Source organism: Colletotrichum siamense (assembly GCF_013390195.1).
Source record: "Colletotrichum siamense strain Cg363 chromosome Unknown KSG_Cg363_contig03, whole genome shotgun sequence".
NCBI lineage: Eukaryota > Fungi > Ascomycota > Sordariomycetes > Glomerellales > Glomerellaceae > Colletotrichum > Colletotrichum siamense.
The window spans coordinates 3,002,045-3,026,883 of record NW_023501016.1 but is presented as its reverse complement, the minus strand read 5'-3'; the positions used below and the strand labels follow the sequence as shown (position 1 = coordinate 3,026,883).

General features: G+C 57.2%; 7 protein-coding genes across 7 annotated transcripts; 3 read left to right on the top strand and 4 right to left on the bottom strand.

Moving 5' to 3' along the window:
• Positions 1–133: 133 nt before the first annotated feature.
• Positions 134–3,093, top strand: alp4 (Spindle pole body component alp4; the record flags this gene model as incomplete). Its single annotated transcript, XM_036636653.1, has 3 exons — positions 134–599; positions 657–2,617; positions 2,674–3,093. The coding sequence occupies 3 exons, from the start codon at positions 134–136 to the stop codon at positions 3,091–3,093; spliced, it is 2,847 nt and encodes a 948-aa protein (XP_036498714.1).
• A 360-nt stretch (positions 3,094–3,453) lies between these two features.
• Positions 3,454–4,032, bottom strand: CGCS363_v004803 (Altered inheritance of mitochondria protein 41; the record flags this gene model as incomplete). The annotated part of the gene is made up of 1 exon (XM_036636652.1): positions 3,454–4,032. The coding sequence occupies one exon, from the start codon at positions 4,030–4,032 to the stop codon at positions 3,454–3,456; it is 579 nt and encodes a 192-aa protein (XP_036498709.1).
• A 2,360-nt stretch (positions 4,033–6,392) lies between these two features.
• On the bottom strand, positions 6,393–7,641 carry CGCS363_v004802 (Secondary metabolism regulator LAE1; the record flags this gene model as incomplete). Its single annotated transcript, XM_036636651.1, has 8 exons — positions 6,393–6,423; positions 6,485–6,498; positions 6,580–6,649; positions 6,715–6,808; positions 6,865–7,023; positions 7,079–7,260; positions 7,324–7,415; positions 7,495–7,641. 8 exons carry the CDS (start codon positions 7,639–7,641, stop codon positions 6,393–6,395), a joined length of 789 nt encoding a protein of 262 aa, XP_036498708.1.
• Positions 7,642–7,899: 258 nt separating this feature from the next.
• Positions 7,900–8,124, bottom strand: CGCS363_v004801 (uncharacterized protein; the record flags this gene model as incomplete). Its single annotated transcript, XM_036636650.1, has 2 exons — positions 7,900–8,062; positions 8,117–8,124. The coding sequence occupies 2 exons, from the start codon at positions 8,122–8,124 to the stop codon at positions 7,900–7,902; spliced, it is 171 nt and encodes a 56-aa protein (XP_036498711.1).
• Positions 8,125–13,479: 5,355 nt separating this feature from the next.
• lsb6 (Phosphatidylinositol 4-kinase lsb6) lies at positions 13,480–16,020 on the bottom strand (the record flags this gene model as incomplete). The annotated part of the gene is made up of 3 exons (XM_036636649.1): positions 13,480–14,404; positions 14,512–15,294; positions 15,344–16,020. The coding sequence occupies 3 exons, from the start codon at positions 16,018–16,020 to the stop codon at positions 13,480–13,482; spliced, it is 2,385 nt and encodes a 794-aa protein (XP_036498710.1).
• A 1,969-nt stretch (positions 16,021–17,989) lies between these two features.
• On the top strand, positions 17,990–18,463 carry CGCS363_v004799 (uncharacterized protein; the record flags this gene model as incomplete). Its single annotated transcript, XM_036636648.1, has 1 exon — positions 17,990–18,463. One exon carries the CDS (start codon positions 17,990–17,992, stop codon positions 18,461–18,463), a length of 474 nt encoding a protein of 157 aa, XP_036497103.1.
• A 1,910-nt stretch (positions 18,464–20,373) lies between these two features.
• On the top strand, positions 20,374–23,856 carry CGCS363_v004798 (SNF2 family domain-containing protein; the record flags this gene model as incomplete). The annotated part of the gene is made up of 2 exons (XM_036636647.1): positions 20,374–20,398; positions 20,525–23,856. The coding sequence occupies 2 exons, from the start codon at positions 20,374–20,376 to the stop codon at positions 23,854–23,856; spliced, it is 3,357 nt and encodes a 1,118-aa protein (XP_036497102.1).
• Positions 23,857–24,839: the final 983 nt, after the last annotated feature.

Below are 24,839 nucleotides of genomic sequence, written 5' to 3'. Positions count from 1 at the left end.
CTGACAAGGAATAAAGGTGCACACCCTCCAAGACACGGCCGCAGACGAGACGAACGCCCAATCGAGAGGACCATCACATCAAGAAAACAACGCCCCAAAGACGCACTATACCCCCACCAATGCAGTCGGCGACATGTCGTCTGGCACGCGCCGCGCGAACGGCACAGCCTCTGCAGCTGCGGACCACGAACGACTTTCGAGGGCGTCACGCATGAACACTGCGGCGAACGGGGGAGGCAGCGGCAGCGGCAGCGCTCACGCGAGCTTTAGGAGCGAACGCAGCGAGCGGAGCGATGCGCGGCAGCAGCAGAGGGAACGGGAGCGCGAGAGGGAACGAGAACGGGATCGCGAGTCGGGAAGCAATGCGCACAAGAGGTCTGCGTCGGGAAACCCTCGCACCACGAGCAGGACGCAGGACGACCGCCACGTAGAGGAGAGGAGAACAGAGAGGACGTATGTGACCCAGCTGGAGACGCTTGTGCAGCGGACGCGGAGCCCTGAGAGGGGGGACCGCAGAGGCGACAAGGGCAAGCCGAAGGAGGACAAGTCGCGATCAGCCGAGACGAAGCTTAAGGAGGCCAGGGTCGAAACCCCGTCCGGTGAGATTGCAGTTTGCCGTCGTGATCGAGGGAATGCTCACTAACTTGCGCGTGCAGCACCGTGGAACCCAGAGGCGACGCTTCTCCCCCATACATCTGCCCCCTTAGCGTGTCGAATATCCATACCGCCATTGGCGTCCCAAGCGCCCCAGCCCCAGCAACCGAAGCCACTTAGCGAGCTGTCACTCGAGGCACAGGAGGCGGTCATGATTGAGGATCTGCTGTTCGTGTTCATGGGCTACGAGGGCCAGTATATCCGCTTCGCCAAGACGTACAACCCGCACGAGGAGAGGGATCGTCTTTCAGGGCCAACATTTAGAATATTGCCTGGCCTGGACCCGAGCCTGCAGGATCTGACGGCGTCAATGCTGAAGATGGCGACGTACTACTCTGCTCTCGAGATGTTCGTCGACGTGCAGAGCAGAGAGGAGTTTGGCGCCGTCAACCACGCGTTATGTGCCTCCGTCAGGAAGTTCCTTCACGACTACCTTGTCATGATTGCGCAACTTGAGACGCAATTTCTGACAAACGAGACCTTCACGCTCCACGTATTAAACATTCACACCCTGCCTACCAACCAGATGATGTCACACCTGTACTCTTTGGCACACGAACTGCTGAAGCGAAACGCACTCCTAGACGACGATGACGAGGAGGAAGAGAGCGACAGCGCGGACGACTTTGAGAACATTCTAGAGTCCCTGCGTGAGGGCGGCGATCTGGTGCCGGGATCGGGGAAGAAGATCTCCAAAGGCGGCGTCGTGCTCGGCTTGCTCACCAAGAGGCTGGAGTCCCTGTCAGGAGACCCCGCGGCGCGCGCACTACTGACAACGCTGCTCCGAGACGCCAGCAAACCGTACATGGTCATGCTGAACGAGTGGCTTCATCATGGCGGCATCAACGACCCACACGCCGAGTTCCTCATCAAGGAGCAGAAGAGCATCCGCAGAGAGCGCCTAGAACAGGACTACACGGACGAATACTGGGAGAGACGGTACACCATCAGAGAGCACGACATCCCGCCTCAACTGGAAGGTGTCAAGGACAAGGTCCTGTTGGCAGGAAAGTACCTCAACGTGGTCAGAGAGTGCGGTGGTGTGGACGTCAGCAAGGTCGTCTCGGACGTGCCCAACTCGTTTGACGACAGCCGTTTCCTGGAAAACGTCAACAACGCATACGCCCACGCCAACGAGTCCCTCATGCAGCTGTTGCTCACCACACACTCCCTGCCCGCGCGGCTGCGGTCGCTCAAGCACTACTTCTTCTTGGACCCGTCCGACTACTTTTCCTATTTCCTCGAGCTCGGCGCCTCGGAACTGCGGAAGCCCGTCAAGTCCGTTAACACCGGCAAGCTGCAGTCACTGCTCGACCTCGTCCTGCGCCAGCCTGGCAGCATCGTGTCTCTGGACCCGTTCAAGGAAGACGTCAAGGTGGAGATGAACGAAATCACCCTCACAAAGTCCCTTCAGAGGGTCGTCAACATCACGGGTATCGAGCAGGGCGAGTCGCTGCAACCTCTGGCGAACCAGCCGGTCGAGAACGACAAGAACGCGATTGGCTTCACGTCGCTGCAGCTCGACTACACAGTGCCCTTCCCCGTCTCTTTGGTCATCAGCCGCAAGACCGTGTGGCGTTACCAGGCGCTGTTCCGCTACCTGCTCTCGCTCAGATACCTCGAGTCCCAGCTGTCGACGACGTGGCACTCGCAGACGACAGGCATGACGTGGTCTCACAAGAGCTCCTCGCGCAGCCTCGAGATTTGGAAGCGCCGGGTATGGACGCTTCGCGCGCGCATGTTGGTGTTTGTGCAGCAGCTCTTGTACTTTTGCACGGCCGAGGTCATTGAGCCCAACTGGGCCAAGTTCATGTCCAGGCTCAAGGTCAAGGAGGACGGCCAGGACGGTTCTAGTACCACCGAGGGACCGACAAGGACGGTGGACGAGCTGATGCAGGACCATGTGGATTTCTTGGACACGTGCTTGAAGGAGTGCATGCTCACCAACAGCAAGCTACTGAGGGTGAGTCACAGGGCGCCTCGCTCATCTCTGCGTGCCACACGACTAACAACCTGCAGATCCACTCAAAGCTGATGCAAACCTGCACAATCTTTGCGACATACTCCAACTGGCTCTCGCGTGAGCTGGAAAAGGCCGATCCAGACTTGTCCGGCGCCACCAAGCCGCCCAACATGACGCAGAAGCAGTGGCGCGCCTTTCAGGAGGTGCGCACGCAGAAGCCCTCGGGCTCGCACAGCGAGTCGACATCGTCGGCGGGTGCCGGCGAGCAGCACGAGGCCCGCGTGGGCAACCTGTTTGAGATCATGAAGAAGTGGGAGGGCAACTTTAGCAGGCACCTGCAGATCCTCCTGGACGCGCTGAATCACTACGCCGCCACGGAGACGGTTGTGCTGCTCAGTTTATGCGCGCGGCTTAGCACGGCCAACCAGGGAACCGAGTATGCGGGGTTGAGGAACGAGGAGGACAGCATGGCATGATTGTGCGTTGACATTACATACCCTTCCATTCGAGAAAATCACACGAGACGGCGTTCTGGGGTTGGAGCAGACGGAGTCATCGTTCCAGGACGGCATCAAAAGCAGTCGAGGGGGGGAGGAGGGAAAGAAAGCGGCAGGGGCGGGTTTTGTCCACTTGCCCTACCTAGACAGATACCATTGATTTGCTGATGCGCGCAGCGTCATGTTCAAGCTTCTTCTCTTGTCGTTGAGTTTGTATTCAATGCATCATGTGAGGAGTTGTCATGACAGGGTTTCATTTCTCTTAATGCTTGGGAGAGGGAGAGCCTCGGGTATGCTGAAATTATACACGTGGTGGTAGTACATGTTGCCGTCCGGCATCTATTTCTCCAGAGCCTCCTTAATTATCTCGGAGATACGCTTCTTGTCAATCTCGACGTCCTTGCCCTGGACCGCGGCGTTGACCAGCTTCATGACCTCGCCCAAAGAGACCTTTCCAGCAGCAGTGGCCTGCTCAATGGCCTTCTCGACATGCACGCGGACGTCGGCCTCGGTGACGGTGAGGACGCCCGAGTTGGCAATGTACTCGGCCATGACCTTGGCCTGAAGATCCTCCTTGTCGGCCAGATCGTCGCGGCCGGCGGCACGGAACTGGGCGGCGGCGTCCTGGCCGGCGCGCTGGGTCTTGCGCAGGAGAGCGACGAGCTGGGCATCGGTGACGATGGGAGACGACGTCTTGGCAGCGTTGTTGGTGGCGGACAGGACGGAGCGCAGGACAGAGAGGCGAGCGGCATCCTTGGCGCGCATGGCCGTCTTCAGATCGGCCTTGAGATTGGCCAGGAGCGGAGGCGCGGCCGGGGCGGCGTCCGAGTAGAAGCGGAGCGTCCGGGGCAAGGCGCGGCCGGGCACTACCGTCGGCCGGAGAGTCTGGAGGAGACGTGTTGATTGTCTGGCGGCCATTGTGATGTGCGTTGGTCGGAAGATGGAGTAAGTGAATCAGAAGATTGTCCAATTGGTCGTTTCTAGTGTCGTCGACCTCGTCAATTGCTCGAGTGTTGAGTGTAACTAATTCGTTGTCTGAAGCTGTCGATGGGCCGACAAAAAAAAATCGAGAGCTGTGAGATGCATAAATTTGGGCAAGCTTTCCCATTGGCCGGAGCTCATGGCCTGTTCCAGATGTGCAAAGAGGTCGGCGGCGTTGGTGGCGCATTGCGGCTTCGGCGCCAGCCAGGGGCGGATGGACGGTGGAGCTCCCCCAAGGGCATGTCTGTCTGCCGAGGTCTTCCAATTGAGTTGGTGCTCGGTGCCCAGTCCCTACACTATTGCCTATCAAGTGTCTGTCAGGGTCGTCCGGTCGTTGGTTCGTCGTATTTGGGGAATTGGATCCACTGATTAACACTCCCATTGACTGACATCTGTGACTTTGACAGTTTCCTCCTGCCCGTTCGTTGGCCGGAGCATGGACATGTTGAGACATGCAGAGAACATGCATAAGGTTCGGATGACACAAAGTGTTCAACGACGCGTCCTTGAGAACCCGACCGGAATGCTGCGATCCAGATGCGACGTTTGTGCAATTTCTAGAGCTTCTCAGCGTCGCCTGATGTGCAGGCTGTCAGGGAATCCGCTGCACCAGCAAGGGTCGGGGCACTCGCAAACGCCTCCGGATATCACATCCACCGGGGGCATCAGGCCCAAGGTTCCGGGGTGGCATACGGTCGTAATATAGATTCGGTTGGGATGGGGCCAATCTGCCTGGTGTGTAGCCTCAGCAGCATCGGTGTTCGGGGCGACGGGCAAAGAAACTCTCAGAGTTGCAAGCTCGTCGCCATTGTGGCTGATTGGTCCCTTACCTAGTCGATTCTATTGTCAGTCCCGAAGCACCAGAGCCGCCGCCAATGCCGTCTGTTCGTCGTCGTCGTCGACTCGGATGGGTACGACACCAAGCGGACCTTCTTCAAAACGTCTGTGCCATGGTCCTGCCAGGATGGCCAGGATGGAGCTCCCGAAGCTGGGGAACCTGAGCCGCTCGAGCTCACCGGCGTGGGAACCGGCAGGATATTGGCGTGGAATTGGCTTGGAATTGGCGAGGACGACGGCGGCGGCGCGGGTGCGGCAGCAAGACATGGCATGCCCTGGTTATTGCTCTCCAGATGAAAGTGGATTCCGGTGAATTGCTGCGTACCCTCAGATGGAACACGACTCGACTGCTCGGCCGCGGGGGCCAGACAACGACATGGCACACGGATGACGTGCCTGCCCTCTCAGTCAGATGATGGCCGAGGAATGTGTGTGTGTGTGCGTGTGTACGTGTGTATGCTGTACATAGTATTCGTGGACGTGTCTGAGTATTCGCTCAATGTGACGTGAAGTGCTCCAGGCCTCCCTCACCGAGAGACGACCCGACGGTCTGGTAGCGAGTCAAATCTGCGCGTTCGTTATCCATTATCCATCCTCCCCTGAACTAGGCAAGAACCAACCGCAGGACGGCTTCTCGTCTGGGCGAAAGCAGACACGCCGCCGTTCTGCCTCCTTCCAATCTAAACCCAACTGAGGTGAGGTGGACAAAACGAGCCCAAGTCCGTCCAGTCGGGTACCCAGACCGGGGAACCGCCTTCGCTTTTCTCCTGCCCTCCCTCCACCGCTTCCCTTAGCTTCCGTTGCTCTCCACTTCAGGTCTCGCACCGCACCGCACCGGTCTCCTGTATTTCGACTTCATGGCTTCTCTCCCTTCTTTGCGTCGTGTGCCGTAAAACTCGCCCTTGCCTGCAGAGGCATCAGCCGAAACCTGTCTTACACAACGGCCAACATACCAGACGATACCGAAATAACCTTACCTGGTTACGCCTTCTCTTTAGCCGGCCTCGACAACAGCAAGAACCAGAGGCGGAAATTCCCTCGATAGTCCCAACGTCGCCTTTCCCATGCTTTCAACAGTCGCAAAGGTCGAGAGCGAGAGCGCAATCCAGATCCAGGCCGTCATCGGCTTCACACCTGCCACGTCGCCGACAACACATCAGCTCCACCTTGACTAACACCGGGGATGTATGGAGTCTGGGCAAGAGCCGAAGCCTTCGCCATCAGGTTTTTCTCTGGTTCTTTCACGAGTGAGCCAACTTTTGTTCACGTTGGAGCCATCAGGTGCGAATAAGTCGAAAGAAACTCAAGAGACTTGCGAGCTAGGCACGGGGTATTCGCTGCCGTGACATCGTCATCATCAGAAGCCCAGAAAAGAGTGCCCACCGAAACTACCGAATTCTATCCCTCTCAAGGCTCCCCTGGATCTGTAATAAACCGATTTGCCAAAAAAATGATTCGCCTCAACGACGCTTGCGCCCTATACAAACATACCTGCAACGCGCCTGTCAGCTCTGGAAGTCTTGCCGCAAGAGAGTCTCCAGGCCATACTTACATTGGAAAATACGCCTGTTACGAGCAGCGGATCATTGTCCTTCATGTTAGTCACAGCTCCAATCCTGGACAGTCTGCAAATCATGGAAAACTAACCCTGAACTCCGGATTGTCAGCCTCGCTTCTGGCCTGTGCGACCAGAACTTGGAACTCTTGGGACGTCATGCTATATAGCAAAGCGGTCAGCTGCTTTGCCCGAACGCTTGACTGTGGCGGCTGCTCAGAACTCACCCCCGGAACTCCGTCATTGGGAAGTGTCCTAATGACGATAGAAATCTCCTCACGTTCTCTCTGTTCGCCAAGCCGATCTGATGTTGCCGTGGATCTTGCGTCTCTGGTCAGCACCGACAATCTACAACCCAGTGTTCGGCGAATCCGTACCGTTGGACCATCCGCAGGTCGGGAGCGGGATCATTTGCGTCTCCACCGAGTCGAAGCCTGCACTTTGCATCCAGCTCTGCATCTGCAAGGGAGCTCGAGGGTCTTTGTACGGTTGCATGCTGTCCAGATATCGTCTCGACCACCTTCGAAGTGCGTGATCTGGCCATGTCAAAAGTCAGCAGCTGCGTCCAAAAGGGGAAGGGGAGAAACGCACTCTGTGTCAGTGTACCATTGTCCGATTGCGCGTTGAAGTATATTTCCACCGTTTGGACCCAGCCGCCTGGCCGAAGCACGCGATGAATGTCACGCAGATAATCCCTCCATCGATTCGAATGAATCCCTCCGGCCATCATCTGGCTGTGGACCAGGTCGAAGTGGTTGGATGGGAAGGTGAACCTGGCTAGATGGTTAGCGATGATCCGACTGGAGAAACAACCGGCGAGTGTCTGGGTTGCCTACCTCCCATTCAGATCATCGACTTGAAGGTTCAGATTTGGCGGCGTTTGCGCTTCGTCGGGCCAGATGTGCGGGCAAATGTCGATGCCCACCACCTATTGCGCTGGTCAACCGTCGTTTTCGGAGCAAAGAATCAGATCCCAGAATCGCACGATTTCGATCTCAATGGCGAACGAGCTCTGGGATGCAGATGGCGGTGAAGACTCCAAAGGCGGGAGCAGACGGTTTGGCACCAACGCGGAAAAGGAGTCTCCGCTTAGGGGCATGATGGTAAAGCCCAACGAAGACGCTGAAGCTCTCCGTCCACCCGCCCCGAGCCATCTTGCGCATCGCCAGACGTCTACCAGAGTCAAGTGAATGTGTGGCAAAGGCCTTTGCACGCGCGTGCATTACGTACCTCGCAGCTCGGGTGTTGCTGTGCAACTTCGATTGCCCAGTCGCCGGTACCGAACCCGCATTCGAGTATTCGGCGGGGTCTCGTTATGGGCGGAAAGATGAGCGAGTTTTCAAAAACTATCGAGAAGAGATAGTGCATCATTTGCAAACGCTCGATTTCGTCCTACAGGTCGGGAGAAGAGACTAAGCAACGCGATTAGGGATTTCAGGGGCTCCATGGGCCATCTTTACCTCGTCTATGGGCGCGAAGTAGGCACCGTTGTCGACGGCATATCTTTGGAACTCTCTTCCCAAGTATGTGATAGTCTCGAGAAAAGTGTTGTCCAACGGGACCGTTTGCGGATCGCTGGGAAGAGTTTAGCGGGCGCTTTCGCCTTTTGGCGAAGAGGTGCAACCGTACTTGGCCATGATGGCAGACGGAAGATGGGGTCGACGGCCCTATGTCTTCGCTCTGTGAAGCTTCAGAAGGGTCTCCGTCTCGACGTGGAATCTTCAAAACGATCTCTCGGGATGAAGTCGAGATCGTGACCAGAGCGTGTTGTGGTCCAACCAAATGTTCGTTTAAGTTCAGAGACGGGACGGAAGACAAGGACCAGACTTCAAGCACATCCTACTCGAGAACCCTGAAGGATCTTTGACAACCATATCGGAAGCACAGGGGCCTTCACGAAGGCGGCAGCCGTGTCTAATAGACATAAAATGGACAGCCCGCTGCGCTGGAGGTGGAGACATGGGCCGGTCAGACTTCAGATTGGACTGGCATTTGTTCTACACCCCACGATGTTGCTGTCGATCCTGGGTTAGCACACACACTACCTACAACCAAAGAAGGCCTGTTTCGGCGGTCTTTGGTTCGTGGTGCAGACGAGGCACACTTCAGGTGACATGGATATGTCTTCTGGTGTTATTGCTGGCCCCGGACCCCCCCTGTACGTACGAAAATTCGATAATGGAGCCGGCAGACAACCAAGACGTGCTAATCCTAGGCCCTCGAGTGGCATAGGGCGGGTGTGGCAGCGGGTCCAACCATCCTGGACACCGCTTTTACCAGCTGCCAGATCCATGGATTCCGTTAACCGCGGTGGCTTTCACACGCTGTTCCGGCTTCCAGGTAGACGGTTGCTTTTTGGACGACCTGGTCATCGTCTAGCGGGACACGCCATCACATACCAACTTCTCACAGGGCGGCGGCAGGGCTGCAAAAAGGCCACTCATGCTACCTACTAATTACCCGAGGCCTTGCCCATCACCGGGCTGCCGTGGCCCAACTTGCTGTTTACGTTGGGAGTCATATACAAGCGTCGGGGTCGGACGAATAAACCGATCCCCCTCATCCTGTATGCTGTATGTACGGTCGACGCATCCACACCCAGGACAACGCCCAGTGGTGGACGCCGTTCCTGAGACCAACCGCAGACCCGGAGGACAGGGCCCAGCACACACACACACCCTCTCGCTACAACCCTCCAGCGCCCAGGGAATGGGAAGCTCTTCAGCAAACACGACGTGCCATCCCTTGTTTCCTGGCTATTCCCCTTCCGCCCCCCTCCTCCCTCGACCACGGGTGGGAACGTTGCTCAAAGGAGGGGTTGCATGGCCGATCTGCACCCATTGCACGCGGAGCTATAATCGAGTCCGAGGACTCTCATGTCCCAAGGATCCGGTCGTTGGCTTATGTCTAGACGGCGAAGGAGCGAAGCAAGGTGGGAAGCCAACTTGGACCAGAGGGGCATCGAACAACACCCGATAGGACCGCGAGTCACACGAAAGGGGTGATCTACCGCGCCGCGACGGCCTCTCGTGCCAGACGGTTGGTCCTCGTCGCAACGGCTTCCCGAGAACGTGGACTTGGGATCTTGTCCGTCAGCTTCGCGGTAGCTCGTCGGCCGTTCCTGTCGTGGCCGCGAGACGCGGTGAGGGGAAAGGTCCCGGAGCCATACGGGCAGGACGGACAACTACAGACTTGCAGAAACGGTTCCCCATTGCCTCGTACGACAAGCAGGCTGAGTGCCCTCTGAGTCGGTCGCTTGTCTTGTTTGGCATAAAGCAGGCTGGGACCATATGCGGCCGACAAACCTCAAGGGCGGAGTCAATGGTCTGATCCTCTCACACTCGCGCAGACAATCATCTGCACTCAAGCTAGCGCAGTGAGACCCGTACCAAGGCTGTATCTCACAGCACAGCAGACGGGAGGGGGAGAGACGAACAACGCAGCGCAACGAAGCCATCGATCGTCACTGTACTGAGTACAGACATGCCTGTCGTTGTTGCAACTGGAGACCTGCACCACACCATCCCGAGGCTCTCTTTTGGGAGGGCTTCGGTCGGATGGCGGCACAATATGCACAAGACAGGCAAAGCTCTGCAAAATATAGGTAGGGGCATGTATGTGTCTTTGGCCTGTGGGTTGCGTCGACGGTCGCTGCATTTTGACACGTTGGCGTATTCGGGTGCGTGCGTGCTGATGGCTTTAATTACCTCACACTCCCTTTGCTTTCTACGCGGTGGACGTCCTTCTGCTGACCCTATCCCATCCTGGCAAGAGTTGCTTATAAGGCCGGGGGTATGGCTTTGGAGATGCCTAGGTGCAGCAAGTTCGCGCCAACAACGCTTCTCGTGCGGAGTTGGTTTGATGAAGGTTGGAAGAAGAAATTGGGCGACCCAGTTCAGTCGCGAACCCTCGGCGGGCCGCTCTGCAGGCTCAAAAACTAAGAGAGAGGAAGTGCTGTAGCCACCAACCCGGAAGTACCTATCGACCAGGTTGTCGCTGGCTCGGGTGGTGGAGCTTCGGGAGAGAGCGCGCGATGACGCGAGCCACAAAACTCTCCTGGTTCCAGCTATTTGGGAACAGAGCAGCGACTGTCGACAACCCTTCCTTGTCGAAGAGACCGCGCCCTGGTGCTTGGGAACACCATGCCTGTCCACGCCAGCCACGTACGCCCTGCACCCTGACCTCCCCTTGCACCAACGGACTCAAAATCTGCTGTACGGATACATGTATGGGTAAAAAGACGAGAGACACCATGAGACGACGGCCGTTCGCCGTTGAGTTTGGCATCCAGCCATGCCACATGGAGGGCGCGCCACCCCGACCTGCAATCTTTTGACGTCAGAACAAGAGGCACGGAGCTGTTGGCCGTACCTCGCACCACACACACGCACGTCCATGCCGGTCACGGTCTCACAATGCTGCACGCCAACCCTTCCTCGGGGACGACGGTATCGTCGCCAACGGGAGGGTACGGGTTGGCCGGATGCTCCCTTGAGAGTGGCCAATGAGCCAGCTGGGGTTGCTCACGGCAATCCCTAACACGAGCCGCAAAAGGAATTACTCACGAGTGGTGATCGATGCATGATTGGACGCCTTCAAAAACGGTGATTGTCAATGTTGACGCAGGTGTATCATCAGATATGAATCGACCGGCCAGCCAGCCAGCCACGGAGAAGGATCCGGAACAGGGGCCGCAACCAATCTACCTCAGCATTCACAGGACACAGAGTCACTTTCCCTGCCAGGTGCCGTGCGGTTTCTGTCCTTCCAACGACGACGGCTCAGGACAATCCTTCGTGCCAGGAAGCGAGGCAAGATGCTAGCTCGTCAGAGATGCTGCACGTCAGAGGGGAGCATTCGACCCAGTTCCTTACAGCGTGCTACTGTGTGTAATGCGCTTCCTACGCCTCTTTTCCCTCTTGCCGGACCTTAGACGAGCCTCCGAGCTTTGCGACTTGTGGCCGTTTGTCATGTCGGCGTCTGCACGGTGCGGACCATGCGCCTGGCTATTACAGACAGTCTGTTTACCCGATATGAGAGAAATTGGGTCAGCTCCTCTCTCTTCCAACGGCTTTTCTTATCCCATGCAGAGAGGGGAAGGAGATGAGTTGGCGGTCGATGAGCAGTCACATTCAGCTCCGCCAACAGGGAACCCTAGTCGGAACGAACCCTGCTGGTTCCTCCCTCTTCATTTTCCTCTCAAACAGAACCGTCCCCTCGGGTTCCCCTACGACGGGAGGCTGGGGCACCATCTCTCTCCCTATCTCCCTTTGTTGATGCCATCCGTCCCCTGAAATGGCCCCCCCTATCGCGACGGACGACAGTCAACCATGACGGTGCAGATAGCAACGTACAGCGGTATCATGCAAAACCCACCACAATTCCAAAGATACCCGGCCAGCGCCCCTTATTGTTGGAGGAGCTGCTGCGGAGTTGCCTGCCGCAGCATGCCCACTAATTGCCCTAACCCATTTCCCAGGACCGGGTTTTGGCGTTTCACAAGGCACGGAGAATACTTCTAGAAGGCCATGCACTTGCGAGATGGAGAGGGCGGCGCCGGTCCTACGAGCCGAAAGTCCCAAATGAAAGCGCACCCAGCAGCAGGATGAACAGCCATTATTACCTACACAGGCACACGGCTTTACTGCGGTCATGGCCGGCCAAGTGGGCTTTTCCTCTTTTATCCCGTTTTCGATCTACCGACGATACGGAATTTGGTTGTAATACCGACGCCCACCCTCCTATAATATCGCTGATGCGTGCACAGATCGCAGACAGACATATGCCAGTTCTCTTTTGGACGAGCGCGGACGCGCCGCGTTGTTGTCAAATTGACAATACCCGTCCGTCGCCAATTCCCAACGGGTCATGACGCTGTCTACCAAGCACGCGAAGGCCGGCATAGCGGCGGCCACCCGGGACCATTGGCTCAGCCGTCTTGTGCGACTTGAGCGGTCACGTCTTTCCCACCGAACTGATCCCGAAGATGACGCACCTGGTTTTCATTTGCCAGCAGCTCCCGGTGTGGTGGTGACAACCTGTGGAAGGGGGCCTTTCTCATGCTGTGTCTATGGTACTTTGGAACTATGCATTACACGTACAATATCCGTAGTTTGGTTGTGGTCGGCGACCACCAAGCCCCCCTCTCCCCCTGGGGGTCCGGACGAGCAGGACCAACAAGGCTGCGGTGTTGGTAAATCCTTGCCCGATTGACGCAAAGGGGCGGAGGACTTTTCTCGAGCCGCCGAAAGAGGCTCTTTGCATGTACGCCTTTCCAACCCTTCTCGAAAAGAAGAAAATAACAAATAACCCATGTCTTCAATGCTCCTGTCTCTCTCGGTCTCTCCTCCGCCCAGAACCCCTTTTCTTTGCTTTTCTTTTTGTCTCTCTCTCTCTCTCTCTCCTTCCACCCCTCGTCACAATTACCCCTCCGCGGGCCCTTGCCTTGTTTCTTACCCGGGGTTCTCTCTGAGTTGTCCTTCTTTCTTCTGACAAGCCTATCTTCCGCATATCATGCATATCGTGTGTGTCTCTTCCTTAGACGCCCATCGTCTCTCTCGCTCTCTCCTACCCCGTCTCGGTCTCTGCCAAGTAGACCGGCCCGTACGACGGATTCATACGAGGTCCTGAACCGCACCCAGCCAGAAGAACGCCGTCAATGCCTCTTTCCAAGGGGATGATGATGATGACATGATTCGTCCTGATGCGCGCGTGCAAGTCACTATTCTAGACAAGATCCGAAATGGTCCCAAACGAACTCCAGGCATCCCTATTCGTGCTCGGCGTGGTGGTTGCCCAAAACAGAAGAAGTGGAAGAGAAGTGAGAAATAATAATAACACCGCTCGCTCTCTCCACCCCTTGCATGCGCAGCGAGCGGAGCGCAACACCCACCAACCGATACTCTAGCTCCAACTTAACTCCTCTTTGGACTCCGTGTCGGCCCCTCTCCACCATCCCCCGTGGATGTTTTGCTCGATGCAAGCGTGGTGGATCACCAGCAGGTGAAAACCGGGTTCCTGGCTTTCACAGGCTCCAGCCTCTCCACAATAACCTTGCGTTGGTTGCCCTCCATCCCCTCCGCCGCAGCGTAACCCAAATCGCCGTCTTCAAGGTCGTGTTCGTCGTATTCGTGACTCGGTCGCGCCCCGTACAGCTGCTGCGCGATGCTGCTGCTGTTGCGCCGTCCCGCCGCCGTCGCAAACGAGTACCGTCGCTGCTGTGACTGCTGCTGGCGGGCGGGAGAATACATGTTGAGCGCGCGGGATCCGTGATAGCTCTCGCGGTGTGCCTGGCCTGAAAACTTGGGTCGTTGCGCCGTCGGTTCCTTACCCAGGGGCGCGGACGACGCCAAGATACCGGAGCCGTTCATCGACATCTCGTCGGGAGACTGGGCGCCCTCGCCCGTCGGACTCATTGCTATCTCGAACCTACCCGGGTGAGGCATGTCGGCCGGCGGGCTGGCGAAGCCGAGCAGATCCTCGTCGGTGCGGTGTGCAGGTGCAGGTGCGTTGGACGCGTTGGCCTCGCCAATGTCCCCTTCGTCAATGGAACGGCGAAGCTCTGCCTCGTGACGCATCATCTCAGCAGAGGCCACCCGCATGGGCACGGCGACGGGCACGTCGACGAGGTCGTCCCAGACGCACACCTTGGCGCGGCGGGTGAGCTCCAGCGGACCGTGGTCCGGCGTCTTGAGCGTCTCGACGACATTCCACGCCTGCCCCTTCATGACGGCGATCTGCCGCGCGAACATCTTTTCCTGGAAATCGGGATCCAATTGGAACACCTTCCTCAGCGCCAATTGCGTCTGGCTCCACCAGTGCGTTGACGTCAGAAGAGGGAGGAAATGGTCCCGTGTCTTTTGCGAGAATGGCCGGCCAATGAGGTCGACCGGCAGAAAGAGCCATCCGAAGGGGAAGCTGCGCGTGAAAATCTCGTTAGCATGACGGCTTCTGCGCGAATTCACTTTCTCGCCCGGCAAAGCTGCCATGAGAGGTGGAATCCAGAGGGGGAGTATACTACACACCTTCGCCATGCGTCTGGATGCTTCCAGGGCCAGGAGAGTGAGTTGTCAATGGCACCGATCGTAATCTTAGGGTCTTGCGTTCTGGGCAAGGGGCTCGACGCCTGCATGGGCTGCTGCGTCTTATAGGGGTACGAGGAGCGATTGGGCGATGGTCGCTGGCTCAGGTCGACCGGCCGTGGGCCTTCTTCCTCCGCGGACGGGACCGTCTCCATGTGCATCTGAAGCGGCTCCGAGGCGATTGATACTTGTTGCGTGTTCCAGTCCACCTTGATCATCCAGTTGTCCAGACCTCGATCAGTGTTTCGCATGATGTAGTCCAAAATGACCAGCTTCTCCAGCTCTTCCCGGAACGACTGTTTCAGCGTTTCGGTCCACACGAAGTTATCGGGCCCGAGAGGTAGTTCGTCCGGCCTGCTTTCGTCGTCGCTTTCAATGTCATCCAAAGCAGCGCCGCTGCTGGGGCGGCAGTTGTCCGCCCACCTCCTCCTGCGCTTGCGGTGCGGATCATTCGCCCTGAAACCGGACCAGTACTGGTCTGGCCACGGGTGCTCTCGCAGGAACACGTTGGCGTCCTTGAAGCCTTTGAGGAACACCTGGAAGCTTCCCGGCTTTTCTGGAAGGGGCTTCTGTTTCCGGTAGTAGTTGCGACGGTCCCAGAACGGGTAGTGGAAAGATTTTGAGGAGAGCCATACAACATCCGTGTACGGGACCATGTGCGTGCGAAGTTGGCAGTCGAGGGTATACGCAGCCGCTTCGCTGACATATGAGAGGTTCGGAATGAGGCTGCACGTGTTAGTTTTTCCGTGTTCCAACCAGAGTCAAGGCAACTCACCATGCTCGCCCGAAGCAGCACGGGAACAGATTTCTGTGAATCCACTTGTTCCACTTGGGGTTGCCCGCTGCGTAAGGCTCTTCGTCCTTTGGCTTGAACACCCCAACGACCTTGCCCTCGGTATTCCGAGCAAAGTAACTGCCTGAGCTACCCTGAGAGATCATGCGCGGGTGCGTGCCCTGCAGGATGGCTTGCTTCACGCTCCCGAGAATCTCCTCGAACTCGAACTTGGTCATGACGTCTTGCACGACGGCCAGACCTTCCGGTGTGATGGGCCTGACGCCCTCGGGGGCCTGGAAGACGGAGTGGTGGATCTCGAGGCGCTCTTCCTCGCCGACCTTGCCGCGTTTGGTGCGCTTGAAGCGACTGGCGATTTCGTCGGCCCAGCGCTCGAGGCGGGCGTTGATGGCCTTGAGATCAACGCCGGAGTTGCTCCCGCCGCGGCGACGGTTTCTCGGCCTGGCAGAGGGGCCGGAGGCGGATATGGATATGGGTTTCGGGGTCGTCATGCCCGAGCGGGGACGCGGCTGGGTGATGGGGGCGAAGCGAGGGGCGGCCGGCGGCTGGAGGGAGGCGTAGGACTGGGTCAAGGGGTCGTCGTCTTCCGAGTCGGAGGAGAGCGCGTCGGCTTGAGCGAGGCGCTCATAGCCCGTCGTCGCGGGCCTAGAGCGAGGCATCGCGGGCAGTCGGTCGGCGGAAGGGCGAGGAAAGGGAGGCTATCGTCGCGAGAGGAGAATTGGTGAGGCTCGCTTACGGAGCAATCGCAGGGTTGTGGTGGATTTCGCAAACGAGGATGTTCGAACGTGGCAATTCAGCGTGTCACCGTTGCGATGCGAAAAGAACGGCGGCGAGAAGAGCGCGGAAACCTGGCCTGAGGACGGAAGAAGGCACACAAAGTCTATAAAAAGAAGGGAGACGGGTAAGAACTAGTAATACAGCAAAAAATGAAACAAACGTGGTGCCAACAACGAGAGCAGGCAGCAGGTCTGGCGGTGGAGCAGAGAAAGCACCGAGAGGACAGGTGGTTGTCGGGGACACACAAGGAGGCCGTCTCTCAGATGTCGCGTCGTCGTCGTGGTCGTGTCGTCGTCGGCGAGAAAGTGTGTCGTCAAGTTTCGGCGGACGGCGATGCTGTCATTGGGGTGCAGCCGGTGCTGCTGCCATCCTGGTGCAACGCAAAGCGCCGAGGTACCTTGTGAGGTACCTGAGTTTACCTAGCTACGGGGCATTTGAGCTGTTCGTCAGGCGGGTTGGTAGCTCTGGAGGCTACCTAAGTTAAGGTACCTAAGGTAGCTGCTAGGTAGGTATGTACGGCAAGGTTCCAGGCACCTGCGGACCGCGTCTACCCGGCACCTGGCCTTCTCCCTGCCAAACCTGCACCTCGTGGCAGTATGGCCTGTGATGAGTGGCCAGTCTCTGAGGAGCTCGAGGCGCCTCGCGAAGACGCCAGATGTGCTTCTCATCAATGTGTTGACTGGTTTGTTGGAAAGTAAGCTCTGTGAATCACAGCTGTCTAACCCACCGATCTTACCCGACCGGACCAAGTCATGAACGTTGCCAACCAACACATTCTCCCTGTCCGATGCAGTCTCTGGACTTTTGGCATCAACGGACGGTCGTTAGTCGTATCGAAACGGCTCGCGTAGGAACGACGTTTGGTCGGTCGTTGGCAGAGGTCTTGGGTAGGTCGCCATTCGCTAAACGCTTTCCGGATCGGCCTGCACCGCGGCAGGCAGCCGGCAGCGGGAGCATCGGGCCAAACGCTTTGACTGAGATGGGTAATACCCAGGTAGGTAGGAAGATACGGGGGCCGCGGCGGGCGGGGCATTGGGTGCCACAATGTCTTGCTCGTCCCGATGTTACCGGCGAAGCTCGTGATACCTCAGGGAGGCTCATGTTGTGTATGGGCGATGAGATGGCCTCGACAACTTTGGGATGCGCGACCACAGGCAATATCAACTGGCTATCTAATATCAGCCATACTCCGTCACAGACAGAACAGGCACAGCTCATCTAAGCTCCTCCCATTCGTAGAGGCATCGAATAGAAGGTCACTGCCACGCCCCGGAATCCCCAAGCTCTCGGGTCGCAGATGGGCCCACTCACACCGAATGTCCGTCTCTTCCACCCGCGAATTGGTTCGATTCATCAGGCGACTACGAAGACCTGTCAATGTCTTCCCGCACCATCACGCTGAAAACATTCCGTTTGCATCACCACGGCCAATCCTGTCACAGACTTGCATCGGAATCTGCAGGTCTTTCGTGCCAACGTCCAATTCAAGGCACGCAGCCTACCGCTTCCTTGCCGAGTGGCAGGTCCAGCATCATCGTTTGCGGTTCGGACGACTAAGAACCAGTCTACCCGGCTGATCTTCCCACCACCAAGCCTCCCGGCGTCTTGCAAGATCCCGATCAAGACCATCTCCTGCCACACCGGCCAATCCCTTCCGCCGGCCTCGTGCTCAGCTCCCCCTCATCTTTCTGGGCAGTCTCCAAATCTCTTTATATTCTGTTCGTCCGCTCCACCTTTCACCCCCGTCTCCGTCCGGACAGTATCATTGTCTGCCAATAGGCATATTGCCAGTACAGAGCTGCAAACCTTAGCATCAATCATACCTTTCCCAGTACCGATAAATCTTTCAGCATGGCTGCCCAATTAGAGACCGGGATCAGATTCCTGGACGTGACGTCGAGGCCTTTCTCGCCCGGCCCAGATGCCCACCGCGGCCGCAAGAGGCACCGGAGCCTCACGAGGAGTGACATGCCGGCGACCCACTACGGTGGCACGGGCGAGTCGAGCACGTTTCGCGGCCGTCCCCGCCGTCGATCGACCTCCCCAATGGCGCTCTCCTCTCGGGCGTCCTCTCGAGGCCTGCCGAACCCTTCGGTCTCCCCTACGAGAAAGCGGCTGCTCCGGGTCATCCTTCTAGACCGACGACGGAGTCAAAGCCCTTCCCGGTCCCGGTCGCCCAATCACCAACAGCCGCCGCCTCGGCGCCGTCAGAGGACCCGGAGCCGGAGCCGCACCCACACGAAGGATGCGCTTCAGCCCAAGGAGCAGCCCCCCCGGCTGTTCCAGGAGCTATTCAAGAAGTCGGGCAAGCCCGGCGAGGACTGATTACGTCGTCAATCACAAGACTGGGGACGAACGGTATGGAATCCGAAAAGACGGGAAACAGAAAAAAACGGCAGCACCACCGGTCGAGCATGCTGCTCACATGGCATTTTGCGGTGTGCGAAACGAAAACCATGAGCAACGAATTATCCCGCCGCTAGTCGGACGGGCCTGAGGGCGGCGATAGGGCTGGCAGCATTCTGGAGATGCTCGTGTCTCGGACAGCTCAGATAACGCAAGACAGGCACCCAGACTCCCGGAGTCACCATGTGACTTGGCTGAACCCGTGCGAGGAGGCAGTCCTCGTTTGCTGTGCTTTTGGCGAGTTGTCTCTGTCTCCTTGATACCTGCTGATGAGGGTACATATAACTTGTAAAACATGGGGAATGGAGTTACAGAGGCGCGGTGAAATTAGGCAGTCTCATAACGAAGGGTGTATGCAGCCTAGGGCCATCATTTAATGTCTTGGACGGGCGGTCGTATCCAGCTCGGCCTTGGGAATGGTGGGTAAGACTCGGAAGATCGGGCAATGAGGTGCAACTAGTAAGGGACGGACTGTTAAAGGTTGTTTGGAAGTGCAGATGTATCATTTACAGGCGATGCCCGGATGTGGGTTTCTCGGAGGGTGGGTGCAATGCATCCTGTGTCTGCAACTTTGTATCATTACGGCAACCCTGGGTTACACATTGATAGGAATTCAGGAGTTCAACCCAAACTTTGGCAACGAGACAAAGAAGCCGGTGAGCGATACGAGTCGTCGGGGGCAGACAGCGAGGTGTGGAAAAAGTCGACGGGTCAAGTGACCCCTCAGACTTTCACACTTTCACAGGTTGCCTTGAACAAGCGGGTGCTAAGAGCGCATAGTGTCGTCTAGAGTGACACAGAGAGTGGGATGTTGGCTGGGCCGAGATGGGTTGATGTGGGGCGCACAGACCAGGCTCCCTCTGAAAAGGATGGCCACGTGAGGAAGATGAACTTTCCAGATAGCTAATCGGAATCGGGAATCAGCCTGTCTCCACCGCAGATGCCCCGCTGCAAGAGGCGGAGGGAGTGACCTCAGCTGCAAGAAGGCTGCGCTGCTGCAGCCAACGCCGCACCGCATTCCATATGCCGCGCCTACCACCACCACCACCACCACCACCACCTTTACCTCAGCACCACTTACCTACGGATACCTCAGCACCCACCTCAGCCCGCACCTCTCCGCGAATACGCCAGCGCCCTTCCTGCCCTGGGTCTGCACTAGACCGGCGCTTGCCTTATTGTCATCACCATTTGATTTTTCTGTCCTTCGCGCCAGACCAGAGGAAGTTTTTCTTCCCCATCTCGCCCTTCCTTATCAAAGGCAGGGACACGGCGGCATGGAAGTCAGCGCACTTTGATCTGGTGTCGACTCGACTCGACGACGACATTCGACCTCGTTCCCCCTTTGCGCCCCAATCACGACCTTTGGCTTTGCGCTCTCATCTCTCTACCTAAAGAGCGACGATAACGACTTCGAGAACGACTCACACCCCGGTTGTGACTCCCCGTCTGGATACCTTGTCGGTCTTGTATTCACCACAGCACACTGAATCTACCACCAGCCTTGTGCCTGCCTCGCCCTGACTGGCTGTGGTCGGCTGTTCCTTCCCATCTGTTCCAAACAGCAGCATTCACTGGCTGGAAGTCTTGTGTTTGCTAGGTTCAATCTTTCTTTTCCGAATCTTTCTCCATCTCAGCCACATACTCGGGACCTCAGTGCTTTCAACCCCGCCGCCAGAGTGATATACAATACCTCCTACAAATCTCTCGTCTGTGATGATCGCAACAACTCCGTCCAGACTGCCTATAATACGAAGCCTACTGGTGTGAGGCCTCCAGAACCCACCGATTCTCAAGGCTTGGTACCTGCCTGGTGACAAGTCGTCGCCATGGCGTCTCCAAACAGACCAAACGGTGAGTCCATGCCTCTTGCCTTCGACCACAGCACCTCCCCTCCTTCCTCTTCGATATCTCCCATGGCCTTCGACTTTCCCAGGCACACAGAGAGCGGGGTAATACTGACAAGATCTACCCATCCAGGCCGAGCCAGCTTGGCTACCAACCCCCAGCCGCAAACGTGGAACGCGCAAGCCTTACTAGCCCCTCGTTCGTATGCGTCTTCGACCTCGGCTGCGAGACGAAATTCCCCAAAACCACAAGCTCTAGCGACGCGAGCCGCCCCGATGAATCACAACGCAAACAACGCGATGGTGTTTCAATTCGCGAGTCCGAATGACACGCCCAGCGAATCTTTGACGCCCAGCATGGCTTCGGGCGCGTCGACACCCGTCCTCGACGGCGGCGCTTCGCCCTACGGAATGGGCAGCGTCATTGAGCGGATGAACCATGTCCAAGACCGCGCCGCAGCTCCCCAACCCAAGCGCAGAAAAGTCGACACTCCCGAGTCTGACGCGGACAGCAACAAGAAGACCATGGCAGGTGGGGGCAGCGGCATGCTTGGTGCATATGTAAAGGAAAAGCAAGACGAGGGCAAAAAGGAAGGTCCACAGGCGTCCACACAGACCGTGGATTTGACAGGAGGTGACGACGACGTTGTCATGGTCGCGAACCCCGGTAACGAAGAGGTTTGCTACGGCATGTTGTCCGGTCACCTCGATTGCCATAGGGTACCATCCGCGAAGCCCGGAGCGCAGAGCATCTTTGGAGCGGACTACACGGCGCCGGTCAAGATCGTTCTGAAGAGAATCTTGGGTGAATCGACCAAGCGGATCCAGGCGTACGACCATACTCGAGAGATTATCGGAAACGTGGACGCGGCCACTGCTACTGCACTCGTCCCGTTGCTGGACTCTAACGTCAGTCTCAGGACCGACTGCAAGATCCCAGGGCGTCGGAAGCAGCCTGACGAGCAACCGGGCCAGCCCATATCGCGATCCTACCCTGTGGAGATGACGCTTTACGGCCAGTACAAGTTCGCCAAAGCCATCGGCAAGCACTTTCAGAGACACAACATTATCCTTCGTCACCCTAACAGAGTCGACAAGGGCATACGGTACGAGAACGTCCATGCCGAGGCCCCGAAGCCGGCGGCCGGAAACGCCCCTAGGTCCCTCTCGGGAGCACTTGCCCACTACAACCCCCAGACGTCCACCACGTACTACACGAACCCGACCCCGCGGACCGTGGAGGAGATCCGCTCAGACGTCATGGGCGTGTTTGATTCGATGGGTAACAGCGATGAGCTCCCAGAGCTTGATCCAGCCGCCATCATCACCACTCCGCTGCTCAAGCACCAGAAGCAGGGACTGTATTTCATGACATCGAGAGAAAAGACATCGAGTGCCGAGGAGAGAACCAAGGGTACCATGTGGCAGTTACGCATTGGCCCCAACGGTCAAAAGTCTTACTACAACGTCATCACCGGTCATGCAGAGCGACAGCTTCCCAGTGATACCCACGGCGGTATCCTTGCCGACATGATGGGCCTGGGAAAGACCCTGAGTGTCCTCTCGCTCATCGCCAGCTCGCTTGACCAAGCCCGCGAATGGGCCAGCCGCGCTCCGGTCCAGCCTGAGATGCCACCGCAAAAGGCAGGAGGCAAAGCGACGGCCTCAAGCACCCTGCCGCTGACCAGCGTCACCACGAACACAAGAGCAACTCTGCTGGTCTGCCCCCTGAGCACAGTGACTAACTGGGAGGAGCAAATCAAGCAGCACATTGCGCCTGGCGAGCTGAGCTACTACATTTACCACGGCTCGAACAGGACCAGGGAGGCCGATAAGCTGGCAGACTACGACCTGGTCATCACCACCTACGGCTCCGTGTCGAGCGAATTGGGCGCACGCAGCAAGCGCAAGGGAGGCAAATACCCCTTGGAAGAAATTGGCTGGTTCCGTATCGTGCTCGACGAGGCTCACATGATTCGTGAGGTGGCGACTCTCCAGTTCAAAGCCATTGTCCGACTGCAGGCTGCACGCCGTTGGGCCGTCACCGGAACCCCCGTCCAGAACCGCCTTGAAGACTTGGCTGCGTTGCTCCAGTTTATCAGACTCAGACCCTTTGACGATCGGAACAAGTTCAACCGCTTCATCGTGGACCCGTTCAAGGCGTGTGACACGGAGATTGTGCCAAAGCTCCGCGTGCTGGTGGACAGCGTTACCCTCCGCCGGTTGAAGGACAAGATCAACCTGCCCCCACGGAGCGACCACATTGTCAAGCTCGACTTCACGGCGGAGGAGCGCGAGATTTACGATCTGTTTGAAAAGAATGCCCAGGACCGAGTCAAGGTTCTCGCCGGAAACGGGGTGCAGCGTGCGTTGGGAGGGCACACATACATCCACATTCTTCGTTCCATCTTGCGGCTCCGGCTCCTCTGTGCCCACGGCAAGGATCTTCTCAACGACGAAGATCTCGAGGCTCTTCAAGGAATGACTGCTGACATGGCTATTGACCTGGACAGCGACGATGAAGACCAGAAGCCCGGGCTGTCGGACCGCAAAGCGTATGAGATGTTTGAGCTCATGCAGGAAACGAACACAGATGTCTGCAGCTCCTGCTCCAAGAAGCTGGGCACCAATGACGACGCTAGCATCGAGTCGGAGGGACAAGAAGACATTCTCGGATACATGACGCCGTGCTTCCACATCATTTGCGGCTCCTGCATTAGAGGTGTCAAGGAGCAAGCCAAGCGATTGCTGCCAGCCGGCCAGGCCGCTGGACCCTGTCCCATCTGCTCCACGATCATCAAGCCTGCTTATGTGGATATTCGTCGCTCGCGAATCAAGGTTGAGCACGAAGGACCTGCCAAGGACAAGACGACGACGAACGGTCGCAAAGGCTTCGACAAGTACACTGGGCCGCACACCAAGACGAGGGCGCTCGTCGAAGACCTCCTCAAGTCGAGAGACGATAGCGACGCGAACCCGCATGAGCCACCTTACAAGTCCGTCGTCTTCTCGACGTGGACGTCCCACCTTGATCTGATTCAGCTGGCGCTCGACAAGCTGGAAATCAAATACGTGCGTCTCGACGGCAGCATGTCTCGTGTCGCCCGTACGCAGGCGATGGACACTTTCAGGGAGGACGACTCCGTGCATGTCATCTTGGTCTCAATCACAGCAGGTGGCCTCGGACTCAACCTGACGGCCGGCAACAACGTCTACGTTATGGAGCCTCAATACAACCCGGCGGCTGAGGCTCAGGCTATCGACCGAGTCCATCGTCTTGGGCAGAAGCGACCGGTCCGCACGGTGCGATACATTATGCGCAACAGTTTCGAAGAGAAGATGCTGGAGTTGCAAGAAAAGAAGAACAAGCTCGCCAGTCTCAGCATGGACAGAAAAGACCGGGTGTTTGACAAGAGCGAGGCGGCTCGGCAACGGCTGCTGGACCTTAGAAGTCTCTTCAAATGAGTTACGACGACGCAGCAACGTCAAGGATCGAAACGACTAGTTCGAACTGCGCCGCGCGGGCATTGCAACCTGGTGTTTCGGAGTTTATGGAATTGAGGCAGCTCGGCGATTGGCCTCGACACACGACTTTTTCTTCTTTCAGTTGGTTGCCACTTGTGAAAGGACTCGTCCGTCCGTCATCAGGTGGCTGCATTGTTTGGTGTAGGGAGGGGGAGGCATTCTCAGTTTTCAGCGTCCAATGACGTGACGATACCACACCGCTTCATGTTATTTTATTTCTTTTTCGAGAGCGAAGGCGACGAGCATGCCATCTGTTGAGGGCGGGAACGGAGGCAGCCATGGTTTTCTCTTTTATGGTTCTAGATTTGCATTAGACCGGCTGAGGCGGTAACATCTCAGTCGAGGAGGTACATCTGCTTTGAAGGAGGGACACGCACACTGCATCACTCGATAATTATGATGGCAAAAGTGCCTCCCTTGCAATTTACGTACATTAACCCACGTGTTTCCCTCATGTCCGAGGCATCGCAACGACTATGTGGCAAGTTGAGAAGGCTCGAAGTGTGTCACGTAGTGCTGGTCGTCAGTACTGATGATGTTGATATTGAGCTTGGAGGAAGGGCGGGAAAGGAGCCGCGGGGATGTGGTGTCCAGAGAGATCCCTGTCCAACGTGGTTGTTGAAAACCACACCCGAGGCATATCAACATGCGGGTAAGTGGCTTTGAGAGGTGGGCCGTTTATCATGTGTACTGCGTACGTTTGCATGTGTTTCGATCTCATTTGAACGAGTGCTGTCTCCTCGGTGGCATCATATGCGCGTGTCTCTTGTTGTGGAGTTTGTGTGTGTTGTAGTGTCCCTCCATTTTTGTTGGGAAAGTCGTTGTGTTGCAGTGCTGTACTCCGTAGTCGCATAACTCATCTTTTTTAGTTTCCGCCGCCTAGGTAGGTAGCCCAAGATACGGAAAGCCAGCGGCCGAGCCGT